This window comes from Salvia hispanica, chromosome 4 (assembly GCF_029641045.1).
Source record: "Salvia hispanica isolate PSC_SH4W2 chromosome 4, Shi_PSC_v1, whole genome shotgun sequence".
Taxonomy (NCBI): domain Eukaryota; kingdom Viridiplantae; phylum Streptophyta; class Magnoliopsida; order Lamiales; family Lamiaceae; genus Salvia; species Salvia hispanica.
The window spans coordinates 1,428,520-1,442,500 of record NC_142695.1 but is presented as its reverse complement, the minus strand read 5'-3'; the positions used below and the strand labels follow the sequence as shown (position 1 = coordinate 1,442,500).

The window sequence follows — 13,981 nt, the reverse complement described above, 5'->3', positions numbered from 1 at the left end:
AGTTTTTGAAAATTTGGGGACTTTTATCAGTAAAGACTACAAAATGTTGCAAATGACTGTTTATATTGTGTGATGTTAGCACTAAAAAATTTTATATGCATCCACTAGTCGAGTTAAAATGCATATAACATTCAGTCCAGAATTAAGACAACATTAGATCTTAAAATGTGTAGATGAGATTAAAACTCATGAATTTCAATAAATAATACTCTCTCTGTTCGCGAATAGGAGTCCCGTTTTTCCATTTTAGTCCGTCCGCAAATAGGAGTCCCGGTTCACTTATGCCATAAATGGTAATAGGGTCCCACCTTCCACTAACTCATTACACTCACATTTCATTTAAAACTAATATAAACAAGTGGGACTCCTATTCCACTAACTTTTTTCCACCCACTTTTCTTAACATTTCTTAAAATCCGTGCCGCCCATAAATGGGACTCCTAATAGCGGACGGAGGGAGTAAATAAATCAAAAAAGGGTAAAATAGTCAATATGTTTTAACATAATAATTTTCTTGATTTTTTATATCAAGATAATATATTACAAGTATCAACAATGACATAAGAATTTCAACACAAGTACACGAAAATATCAACACAGTTTTATTGATACCGTACATGCATTATATTGCATTTTTTTTATGCATTTATTAATATAAAATCTGTTTATCAACATATATGAAAATTAAAATATAAAATTTTAAAATTTCATCATCCAATCATCGTCGGAATATATGCAGTTGTGATCTAGTTAGAATCTTTATAAAATTGCCTTTAATTTGATGTATTTTTTACAAAAAATAATTTAAATCGAGAGAGTTACGTATATTTAACAAAATGATTTTGAGGAAAGATAAAGTGGTTACCATGTATAAGAATTGATATTAATAACCATTAAACTTATTAAATAATTTTTTAATCTAAAATATAATCCACTTGACATTATTTTAACAACTAGATCTCCTAATTTGATGATTAAGACTTAGTCTTAATTTGAGATTGTTAATTAATTAGCAATTTATCACAACCCTATATTTGGTACACTCATTTTTATAACTTACGATTATAAAAATTATCTATTAATAAAATATTTGTATGCCAATGATTATTATTATTTCAGTGGAGATAACATTAAGAAATTAAATATATACACATGTACTGCGTTTTTATAATTTAGAATTTTAAATATTATTTATTAACAAAATAATTGAATGCAAACGACTACAATTATTTAGTTGGATGATAATACTATAAAATTAATTTTATACACATGCGTATAAAATTAATTTTATACACATGCGTGCGTTTTTTATTACTCAGAATTTTAAAGATGCTTTAGTAATGATTGAATTATTATGTTTGATGAAAACATTAAAAAATTAATTATTTACGTACATAATTATTTTTATAACTTAGAATTAAAAAAGATTATTTAATAATAAAATAATTGTATGTGAATGACTTTATTGTTTCATTGAATGGTAAATTAAGTATGTACATATATGGTTATTTTTATAATTTTGAATTTTAAAAATTATTTATTAATAAAATAATTTGATAATAACATTAAGAAATTAAGTATAGTATTAGTATAACATTAATGTGACGAAATCAGAAGCTTATACAATCTGGTGTTAAAATTTTGAAAATAATAATATTAAAATATTTACTTTTACGTTTAATATATTTATGAGGGAACATCAATTTTGGTCCACGAACTTTGCCAAAGTATCATTTTAGGTCCGTGAACTTTGAAAATATCATTTGAGGTCCATCAACTATGGAGTAATATCATTTGCAGTACTTTTTTACTATTTCCAAGTTTTTTGGACGAAAATACCCTCAATATTTTTAAGGGTATATTTTTTTAATAAACTTATGATATACTCATATTTTTTATAAATATCTTTACTATATATTTTTGATGAATTTTCTAAATATTATTTGACCTTCAATATTATCACTTAATTTTGTGACATGCAAGAAATAATCCTTATTCAATTTTTTTTTATTATTAAAGAAGTTCTATATTCGATTTTAAAATTCTTTAATATAAATAATTGAAGAAGCAATTTAACTTGCATGTCACAAAATTAAGTGATAATATTGAAGGTCAAATTATATTTAGAAAAATCGTCAAAAATATATTGTAAAAATATTTATAAAAAATATGAGTATATGATAAGTTTATTAAAAATATATACCCTTTAAGTTATTGAGGGTATTTTCGTCCAGAAAAACTTGGAAATAGTAAAAGAGTACTTCAAATGATATTATCCCATAGTTGATGGACCTCAAATGATATTTTCAAAGTTCATGGACCTAAAATGATACTTTGGCAAAGTTCGTGGACCATAAAAAAAGTTCCCTCTATATTTATAAGTTTATGAGATTTTGTAAAAGTAATTGTTTTCGACTGGCCGTCATTTCTAAGAACTGATTCATAAATCGTTTAGTGATGTATAATACTATTTAGAAATGAGCGGATTCATAAATTATTTATTAATGTTAAACTTATTATCAGTAAATATAATTTAAACAACAATAATATTATGGTGTGCCTGATTTTGCAAAGCGGTGATAATTGAGTTCTACATATTTTTAATCTATTCAATTCTATGTAGTTTTCGTGAAAGAAATACTTATATACTCCATTAGAAATAAAGAACAGGCTTAGTTCTATTTTTTTTTTTTTTTGAGAGTGGTTCTATTTTTTTAAAACCCTAAACCCTAAAAAAAATAGAAATAGTTCTATTTAAAAAAAAAAAAAAATCAGTTAGTTTTTAATTATTTACTACTATTAAATGTTTTATAAGATTTGCAAATCTGATGGTCATTATTATTAATGAGATTTATGTCATTTTATAAAATCTGAAGAAATATCGATTAAAGAGATAATGAAATGAAGAAATATCGATTCAACATAACTAATTTGAAATTATGCAATTTTTTATTGAAAATGCAGTATCTCGTAATGTTGATTACGATAAACTTAATGATCAGAGAAGGATAATTCTGTAATGCATTAAATTATTAATTAATAATTATAATTTTATTTTATACTGCGGAAAATGTCACAATTTTTATTAGGGATATTGGCATATAATATCACGAAACTTTCAAAAAGTTAGGTTTTTCCCACGAACTTTAAAATTGGCAAATAATATCACTAACTTTACCTCTTGTTTGATTTTTCCCACGAATGAAAAAATTCATGTTATTTTAATAGATTGAAGAACAATTTTGCAGGGTGTACTTCAAGAAAAACTATCTTCAAAGATTAAAAACTCTCAAAATTGTTGTTGAGAAATTACGAAAAAAATCCGTTTATTTGAAGAATTTTTTCATTCGTGGGAAAAAACAAATAAGGGGTAAAGTTCGTGATATTATTTGCCAATTTTAAAGTTCGTGGGAAAAACCAACTTTTTTTAAGTTTCGTGATATTAGATGCCAATATCCCTTTATATTAATTTATCACTATTCTTTTTTATTTGTCCCTCTAACTTCACAGTCAGAGCTTTTCAAAATTTTCAGATATTTTGAATGACTATGTAGTTTGAATTTAGGTGCAAGAACTTTTGAATTTTGGATTCAAAATTTTTGATTAGATTTGAATTTATGAGTTAATTTTTTCTACTCATATCAACTTATTTTTTAATATATGTGTTAAGTCAAACTAATATCTTTGATACTATTGCAAAATATAAAATAAAAAGTAAGAAAATAGATCCTGTTGTATGCATAACCAATTCTATTCTGAAATTTTAAGCAAGATTATCTATTTTTATTCACACTATAATCACTTCAGTTTTATTTATTGAATTCAAGCCCAAGACTCTAAATCATTAGAGAAAGATGAATATAAAAGAAAAGGCAAGGTGAAGAAAACCTTATAGAAGAAGAACAGCGATGAAGGCGCGAGTTAACATTGTGTTTTTAAGCTAGTTAATTACCTAACACCTTTATCTTTTTTACTTTTTTTTCCTTTTTTATCTTTCATATTTTTTTCCTTTCTCATACTTTATTCTTTCCACTTAACTCAATAAATATCATCATCTTAAATCCAGTGCCTAAAAGAAATCCATCAGTACTTATGATAGAAAGGGGGAGTAATTTATAAGTAAATAAATATGGTCGTGCTAGAATGATAACTAGCTTAGTTAATCAACTCAGTACACTAAAAATGTCAACACAATAAAGATTGTATTGACCTTTAAATATAGATGCCATCAAATATATTTACAGTGTCAATTTGTGTTGATACATGCATGTCCGACATTGCGTTTATATTTATAATATACTGAGTGGATTAGTTATCAAATTTTATCAAATTAAGATAGTAATCATTTGATTACATCCCAATATAAATAAATTAATAAATATATTATATTATTTAATCATATGGAGTATATGTTATTGATAAAATGCTATGGGTACGTTAATGTGTAATTTGGCTAAAATATACAAATATGGTTGAAAGGCACTTTGAATTTGGTACGAGTTTTAATGCAATATTGGTAAAGTAAGAGAGAGGTAGAGAGAAAAAATAATTAAAGTATTGTTATTGGGGAATAAGTCTCGTTTCATTAAGAGAAAAAAGTTTTCAAAATTGAAAATTGCACATTCTTGTGGGAAGGAGGGAATAGTAACTAAGTAGATAATATTTTTTTGAGTTTGAGGATGATTAGGGGGCATCGTCTAAGGCTTCCTTTGACTGCAAATAAAACTATAACACTATTTACATTCTTATTATTATTGTTATTCATCGTAAGAATAAATTGAATACATGCATCTTATTATTTTGTACGTATTGTGATAGTTGATGCAGATTTAAAGTCATCAATTGAAGATATAGGCAGACAAATTGTATCAAAGTGTGAAGGGTTACCATTATCAATTTGTGTTATCGGAGGGATTCTGCGCCAAAAAAAACACACTTTACTAGAATGGAGAAGGGTAAATGAGAACATGGAATCATATTTCAGGCATGGAGAAGGTGTTGGAGAATACACAAGAGTAAAACATGTATTGGAGTTGAGCTATAATGCCTTACCTTATTACTTGAAACCATGCTTCCTCTATCTAGCAGGTTTTTCTGAAGATGAAGAGATTGAAACAGAGAAATTGTATTTAATGTGGATGGCAGAAGGCTTCATTTCATACCAAGATAAAGGACGTAATGAGACACTAAGAGATGTGGCTCAGAGATATTTAATTGAACTTGCTATGAGGTGTATGGTTCAACTGCATGAAGCTGAGATCTACTCTCCACGTGACAAGTTCGACTGGTGTAAGCTTCATGATTTATTGCATGATCTCTGCTCTGAAAAAGCTCAAGGTGAAAAGTTTATGTGGTGCACTAATGCTTCCAAACATCTGATTGACATTCCTTCAACCGGAAGAAGGTTAGCTCTACATCAATCAAGTGATAATTATGTAAGCCGATTAGCCATCAGAAATGACCTCGATAAATTTGTGCCAATTAGTATAGATGGGCTAGAGAAACTTAAAGATCTTAGAGCATTCTTTTTAAGATCACAGGGATATAGTCCATCTATTGGCTTCAAAAAGAGTACATTTAACTTTGAAATGTCACCATGCTTGAGGATATTTATGGTAGAAGATTGTGATTTTGAAGGGAAGAAGTTACCAAACATGGTGGGTGAACTAATTCATTTAAGATACTTGAGTTTGTTCCACTCTGAGGTGAGTAAGCTACCAAAGTCTATATGGAGCCTGCCATACCTGCAGACCTTAGATTTGCGAGTAGAAATGCTTTGTACTATTGAATTGCTAAATGAGATTTGGAAGATGAAAAGACTAAAGCATCTGTTTCTTCCCCTTCATGGTATAAAAGTGATTGGAGGGGGGAAACTGAGACTAGATGGGCTAGAGGAGTTGGAGACATTAAAAGGTATCAATAGTGAGACTTGTTGCATTGCAGATATCCCCAAATTGGTCAATCTGCAGAGTCTAAATGTTATTGTTCATGATGTGGAAAGCATGTCAATGGTGCTCAGCAACAAAAATAGCCAATTACGTGAGACTCGACTTATAATTAATGCTTGCGATTTAAGTTCGGAGAAAGGTAGAGAGATTTTAAATGGTGGGTTGATGTCTTCTTCGTTGGTTAATTTATGTTTGTGGGAATGCAATATGAGTGATTGTTTTCCATGCTACAAACAAGGGATGTGCCAGAATTTAGTAAAGTTGATCCTTACAAGATGCAAGGGTAAGGTAGACGTGATGAAGTTTGCCGAGTATCCCATGTTGCAAACTCTGTTTTTGGAACAAGTCGAGATGACAGAAACATTGATTTGCCATTCAAATTCATTTCGACGACTCAAGGAGCTTAATCTCGAGTATTTGGACGATTTAAAGAAATGGGAAGTGAAAGACAGAGCTATGCCAAAACTTATATCCTTGAAGATCGTAGAATGCCCCAATTTGGAGAAGGTTCCAGATGGTTTGAGATTCATCTCCACTCTTCGTAAGATGAAAATCGAAAATATGCCAAGAGAATTCATGGAAATAGTAAAAGAAGAAGATTATGCGGCATCTGTCAAGATCGAGAAGATTAAGAGGTAATTACATGCAGTCTGTTTATATATACTGGCTTGGTTAGGGAGGTTATTTCTCGTTTGTATTTTCAATATAACTAACTGCTGTTAGAATAAAAACCCTGAAATCAAGGGACATTTCATAATTTGGGGATCAATTAGATAGAACGTTAGTTTATATTTAAAATAAGGAATGCTATATCCTTACTTGTCGTTCTCTAGTCTATTTTATACTACTACTAAGTACTAGTACTATATAAATATCTGCTATATATATACCTTATTTTACTTGTGCTATTTCTTTTTCAGATTTCCCTGGTGGTGATAAAGTTCTCTAGATTGATGCGTATGGTAGCGACAAACATTATCGAGACAAAGGTAATTAATGAATTTGGAAGCATGGATTATATAGATAGATGTATGGAGGTTGTTTCTCTTTTGTATTTTCAATATAACTAACTAACTAACTTCTAATATTGGCTCAACTAATAATAAGACTTTGTGGATATTGTTTATGGACACCATATTCAGCTACTGAAGGGGAGACTCAAGCCGCAGCTGCAACGCCACGTCCAAGCCGCCCACGACGCAACTTCATCCATCCCACCACGTAAACTTCAATATCATGTGTAATTTTCTTATTTATAGTTTATCCTTGTTTCGGATTATTTAATTAGATTGCAACTGAGTCGAGCTACACCAATAAGCTCCGTCCGGGTTTTCTTTGTCGGTTCTTTCCCGGATCGTATTAATAGAGTCAAACCGCACGTAGGGTTTAGAGTATTATTAAAGAGTGCTTGTGAGTTACTTTGATCGCTTAACAAACATAATACTATCACTTTCTCTATTCCTAATCTCTCTCTCTTAGCTTTTTTCTCTCTTGCTCTTTGCCTATTATCAATTCGTTTTCTTGTACAACTTTTAATTATCTCTTTTGTTATATAAACTCATAATTCGATGTTGGCGGATGTATTGTGTGTGAATAAAGAGAAATGTGTGATTTCTCTTTATATTTTTGGTGGACTGAAGAAATGATTGTCATTGATTTTTTTTTTTTTTTTCCTTTGAATTTTTATAGTACAACTAGGATTTCAAATAATCAGGAAGCTATATAATTCCAGCATGGTTATAGTACTTAGAGCTTTTGTGGATGTAATGAAGTAGGTGCATTATCATAAAATTAATGGTGAATTAGTATTGATGTCTTCATGGTTAAAAGAAGGCCACACTTGCACTACATTATGTAGCGGTTTATTTTGTGATACCATTTGAGAAGAATAAGACAAAAAAAGTCCAAGTTCTTGTATAATTTTGTATAATTTTAACTTGTCAATGAAAGTTAACCAATATTTCAAAAAAAATAAAGAAACTTCATTTTTTAAATCTCAAGTTTTTAAATTGAAGTAGAATAGGTTGTAAAGTAGTTTACGTTTTTAATCACTTAAACCAACTGCAAACAATTAAAATTAATTTCAAATAAAACTGTGGTTCATTTTTTGAAGGTAGTATTTGTTGTTTTTAAAAAAAAGCCACGTCTTTCAGAGTTTTAATTGAAATCGCACATATTGATAAATCTACTATGTACACGTTAGTACGAATAATAATATACTGTAGTGGAAGAAAGAGCAATGCCAAATTAGGCCAAATTAAAATTAACGAAGGCCAAATTAAAATTTCAAATTGAAAGCAAAAAACGGTTTATTAAGTTTAATTTAGCATCCATAGATACACAGATCACACACACCATGCTTCCTTCAACGGTAGCTTCTGTAGTTTGGTGTGAACATGCAGCTCTCCGCGTACTTGACCAAGTCCGCTGGTCGAGGGAGTTGCGTCGCCAAACCTGTCGATAGGCAATACGTCAGCAAAACACAAACATACTGTGTTCGACCCCACAAGCATATGAGAAGATGCAATCAAGATGGTTTACGAACCTAGTTCACATGCCTTAGCAGCTACATTCGCAGCAATGTGAGCTGAGATCTTTCTGATATTCGTGAATGGAGGATATATCATCCCTTTGTCGTAGTGTTCCTGCGTCACTTGACCAGCCAACGCCTCCGCTGTTTCAACGAGATCGTGTTCAGTTAATTTATTCAATCTAACACATTTTATGTTTGATTCAATACTTACAAGCTGCTAGAAGCATGTCGTCATGCACCAGAGATGACCAACCCGAAACCAAGCCCGGGAAAGATAGTATAAGCATTATTTGCCTGATGAATGTACATAAAAAGAAAAGATTAACAACAATGGTGGACACATTTTAAGGTGTGTGGAAACATAAAACATGCAAGGCAAGAGACCTGGCCAGGAACATGGAGTTTTCCGTTTAACTCTACAGGGTCGAAAGGACTTCCGCTGGAAAAGATTGCACGCCCCTAGAGAAAATCGTCGAAGAAAGAAATTCAGACATCACCACATATGGAAGCATGAAATGTGGTTCAAGTCTATGCAATCATCTAGCCTCGGTCCAAGTATAAGCTTCTTCAGCAGTGCACTCGGCTTGTGAGGTAGGATTCGAAAGAGCCATGATAAGAGGCATCTGCAGCGTTTAGTGCCAAATCAGAATATTTTACATACATAACATTATCAAGTGACAAACATAGAGAGAGAAAAGGAACCTTGTTGAAGGCGGCCATAGCCTCGACCACCTCTTTAGTGAATTGTTTTCCACCTTCTTATAAAGTTTAATTCTCTTAATATGTTTAATTTATTTATATTTTTAATTTTGTCATGCATTAAATTTTTTAAAATGTTTTTTACTTCTTTTTAATTAATTTTTTTTTTTTATCATTTTCCACTTATTATCATTTTTTGGATAGTGAATTTTCTTACCGAAAAAATAATACTCCCTCTGTTCCGGCTAAGATGACACATTCCTTAGCCGGCACGAGATTTTAGGAGTTATTGGTTAAAGTGTAGAATTGGAAAGAGAAAATGTGGATATAAGTATTAAAATAGAGAGAGAAATAAAGATGAATATTTTAATAGGAGTGAGAAAAAATGGTTGGGTGTATTAATTGGAGAGAGAAGGTTTCCAAAAAAGGAAATATGTCATCTTAGTTGGGACAAACTAAAAAGTAAAACGTGTCATCTTAAGTGGGACGAAGGGAGTAACATATTAAAGTGAAGATAAAAGATCGATTTTGAAGCTTCAAATATGTATAACATTACCGTACCCAAAACCGAAAATCCTGGATCTGCCACTGTCTTTTGTTGTGTATATTTTTATTTCTAAAATGCTGACGTGACAAGATGATAATGGGGACGAGTAGGGTTGGGTCAGTACGGTATACCGTACCAAAAACACCGGAAACACTGGAGTAGGACATAAGAAATAGTACTATCTACTTAGCTTTGAAGGAGGTCATAGCCTCGACCACCTCCTTAGTGAATTGTTTTCCAACACCAGAAGTTCCGATCAGAGTTGTTGGTTTGATAGCCTAACAATGTGTCAAACCATATAGATAAAATACTTGCAAATTTAGATATACATGGAAATAGAAAAATACAAGCAAAATACAAGCATAGCGATGTTACCTGGCGACGGAGACGGTCATCCAGGGAGTGACGAGTCGATCCTCGGAGGCGCGATCTTCACCGTAGACATCTTCGACTCCGCCGCCGATGGTGGATCTCGGGCTCAAGTCTAGCACTGACTTCCCTCCCTATGCTCCTTCAGAAGCTCTCCATCTCTCTAGGTCGTGTGTGTGTGTTGTGTATGTGAGAGAGTACTCTCATGAATTAATCATGATTTGACGTTTTTTATTTTTTATTTGACGTCTTTTTTTGTATTTCATTTCAATAAACAGAGATAAACGAATGACACAAAAACTCAAAACATTTTACTCAAATATTCATTTCAAAATAGAGATCAAACACACTTACACTTATACTATTATTTTACTCGTACTGCTATCATTTCTAAACGGACGGGGATAAACTCAGAAGATAAACTCAAGCTATTACTACTGTAAAAAATCCAACAATTATAATGATTTACCGAAAATAAAAGTCCTCTCGAGTATTTTTCTTCTGTGATGTTTGGTCAGGTTTAGGATAGTAAGGTTTAGGAGGCTTAGGTGCTGGCCCAGCCACAAGGTCACTCTCGACCACCCGCCGAGAACTGGCGGCGGCGGCGACGGCCGTGTCATAGGCGGCGTCGATTTCATCTTGCGTTACCGTCCCATTCTTCAAAGAGGTTTTAGGGTATATATATAGGTCAAAGAGGTTATGTGGGTTCCATTTTAATATTCTACACGTATATTAAATTGATTGCATATGTACCGATTGCATGCTTTTTCTAAAATAAATATGTTATCCTACTTAGCAGTAGTAGTACCAAAAGTCTAAATTACTATCGATTTTTTTTATTAATAAATTAAATAGCTTTGTTTTTATGTCTTCTTTGCTAATTATATATTGATATCCATATCAAATTAAATGGAGTACTCCTTCCGTCCAATAAAAAAACTTTTGTGTACGTTACTTTCCGTCATTCACAACACAGTCTATTTTTTCTGCACATACCCTAGCTCTTCACACCAATTGACTATTTATAGGAATAACTAAGTCGGTAGGTAACCTACATTACCATTCTAAAATATTCTAACTAGTTATTCTAGAGTAATTTTGTATTTAATATAATATTGCTAATATTACCATCCTGTAATATTCTAACTACTACTTCTGGAATAATCTGTTCTAACTAATAATAATTAATATTGCTATTATTTTTTCTATGTCGGTCAACACATTCCAAATTAATTTGCTTTTCTTTTTCTTCATTGTCTAGATAATTTTAGCAAAGTCGGTAGAGACAATTTAGTTCAATATTGTGCTAATGGTGTGATTTGAAAGAATAATAAGAAGAAAAATATCCAAGTTCTCGTACTATAATTTTGTGAAATTTGAACTTATCAATGAAAGTTAACCAATATTTCAAAGAAATTAAAGAATCTTCATTTTTTAAAACTTGATTTGAAAGAATAATAAGAAAAAAAAAATCCAAGTTCTTGTACTATAATTTTGTGAAATTTGAACTTATCAATGAAAGTTAACCAATATTTCAAAGAAATTAAAGAATCTTCATTTTTTAAAGAGTTAAGGCCAAAATTGGTCCTGAACATATGCCCATTTTATGATTTTGGTCCTGAACTTTATCTTTTGAATTTTTTGGTCCTGTACATTTCAAATCGGATTACAATTAGTCCTACACTAACAATTTCGTCAATTTTTAAACGGTTTTAACCCGATTTTGACCGATTTTTAAACGGTTTTAACCCGCATGGGACTGTTAAAACCATCAAAATCGGGTTAAAACCATTTAAAAATTGACGAAATTGATAGTGTAGGACCAATTGTGATCCGATTTGAAATGTACAGGACCAAAAAATTCAAAAGATAAAGTTCATGACCAAAATATAAAATGGACATATGTTCAGGACCAGTTTTGGCATTTACTCTTTTTTAAATCTCAAATTTTTAAATTGAAGTAGTATAGTTTGTAAATTACTTACTATATTAGAAATGAGTCACTCACCCCTTAAAAGGCTTCATAAAAGGGATCTCAAGTTTTTAAATTGAAGTAGAATAGTTTGCAAAGTATTTACTATATTAGAAATGAGTCACTCACCCATTAAAAGGGCTCATAAGAGCATCCGCAGCGGTGAAGAGGACGGTGCTCATCCGTCCGTGCCGCTGAGTACGGTGCCATCCGTCCGCTGATGGAGCTTGTCCGTCCGTGCCAGCGGCACGGCGCTGCTCTTAGCTAAGAGCATGTCTGTGCCGCTGAGCAGCACACGTGGCGACGCCTCATTCGCCAACGGCATAGCCGTTGGCTTATTTAATTTTTTTTAATGCGAAATTAATTCAAAAAAATATTTTTAAATAAAAAAATATTTTTCCACTTCCCAAAAAAAATATATCCATTTTCTTCTCACTTTTAATTTATTTTTCAATTTTTTCCCCCAAAATTCACATTTTCATCTATAAATACCCCCACTTCAACACAAAAAAATCACATTCTCATCTATTCTATCATCATCTACATTCTCTCATCTTTTTTCCTCATACTCTCTCATCTAAATTCCCACCACACTACACAATGTGGGCTCCGTCGATCACCTCTCCGGCAATCGCGGTTGGAACCACGATTGGTTTGACTCCGAGACCGGATTTAGTCCGAAAATGCAATTTACGGCCCCTCCTCAAACCCAAGGTTCGCAAGCTCCGGGTGGCTACCGTCCTTACCCGGTGCACGACCTAAACGCCTCTGGGTTCGGGTGGGCACCCGAACCCGGATCGTGAGGGAGCAGCACCTCTACTCCTACTTTTGTTCCTACTCCTCCTGTTCGTGGCACCCGCACCCCGTACACTCCGGGTGAGATGATGGCGATGTTCAAAGCCTACTTGGCAGTCTCCGAAGATCCGGAAGTTGGCACGAACCAGAACAGGGAAACGTATTGGTAGCGCATCACTCGTCTTTACAATGAAACCCTGCCGGAGGGAACCATCTATCGCTATGATAGTATGGTGCGCAATTGCATCTTCAGATGCAACGAGGCAATCAGTAAGTTCCAGGGGATTTACCTCCAGAAAGAGCGGTCGGCGAGGAGCGGCACGAGCGAGCTCGACATCATCACTGCCGCCTTGGTGACCTACCAACGCACGGAGTTCAAACCGTTCAAGTACCTCGATTGTTGGCAGGAGGGGTGCCAACATCCAAAGTATAAGGGCGGCATAGTAGCATCCTCCTCCAGCTCCTCCAAACGGTCGAGGTCGGTAGCCCTATCCGACGGCGCCTCCGATGATGTGGCTACCCAGCTTGCCGAAGCTAACTTGGGTAGCCCCGACGCTGGCCCGAGCAGTTCCCGTCGGCCGCAAGGAAAGAAGAAGGCGACGACCACTCGCCGCCGCGCCTCGACTCCATCCGCCCCCGCCCCCGCTCCCTTTGTGCCTCCTCCACCCCCGAACAACACGTTGTGGACCCTCTTGGGTCAACTCTATTTGAACGATACGTCTAAGATGACTCCGGATCAACTTGCAACACATGAGCAAATGATCCGAGGTCTCAAGAGGCAATTGGGGTTAGAGGACTAGTCTTTCATGTGTGTAATTTTTAATTTGTAGGATTTTAATTATGTATTTTTTTATTTTCTAGGATTTTAATTATGTATTTTTATTTTTTAGTATTTTAATTATGTAATTTTTATTTTTTAGGATTTTAATTATGTAATTTTTATTTTTTAATGTATTTTTATAATGTAGAAATGTTTTTAATAATTGGAGTATTTAAATTGAATAATAGAATAGTGGGACCCTTGACCTTGTCCTTAGCCCACTTTTACTCCTTGTCATTAGCTAAGAGCACGGATGTCCACATCCGTGCTCTTAGCTAAGGACAAGCTCAAGGGCCCC

The 13,981-nt window shown here is 33.0% G+C and overlaps 2 protein-coding genes, 1 long non-coding RNA gene and 1 pseudogene across 4 annotated transcripts in view; 3 read left to right on the top strand and 1 right to left on the bottom strand.

Annotated features, from left to right (window-relative positions):
• LOC148927003 (putative disease resistance protein At1g50180) overlaps positions 1-97 on the top strand; it is a 4,919-nt gene extending 4,822 nt beyond the window's left edge. Inside the window, exon 2 of the mRNA XM_089056251.1 lies at positions 1-97. This exon is cut by the window's left edge and continues 108 nt beyond it. The gene's annotated coding sequence lies outside the window, so the exon portion shown is untranslated.
• A 4,870-nt stretch (positions 98-4,967) lies between these two features.
• On the top strand, positions 4,968-6,587 carry LOC148927002 (putative disease resistance protein At1g59780). Its single transcript, XM_089070212.1, has one exon. It carries the CDS (start codon positions 4,968-4,970, stop codon positions 6,585-6,587), a length of 1,620 nt encoding a protein of 539 aa, XP_088926338.1.
• Positions 6,588-6,881: 294 nt separating this feature from the next.
• Positions 6,882-7,414, top strand: LOC125193345 (uncharacterized). Its single transcript, XR_016137536.1, has 2 exons — positions 6,882-6,937; positions 7,091-7,414. It is a non-coding gene; the product is annotated as an uncharacterized LOC125193345 (long non-coding RNA).
• A 797-nt stretch (positions 7,415-8,211) lies between these two features.
• LOC148927001 (NADP-dependent malic enzyme-like) lies at positions 8,212-8,993 on the bottom strand (annotated as a pseudogene). Its single transcript, XR_016137833.1, has 5 exons — positions 8,982-8,993; positions 8,866-8,940; positions 8,693-8,775; positions 8,494-8,622; positions 8,212-8,402 (listed from the first exon to the last, which is right to left on the bottom strand). The product of XR_016137833.1 is annotated as an NADP-dependent malic enzyme-like (transcript).
• Positions 8,994-13,981: the final 4,988 nt, after the last annotated feature.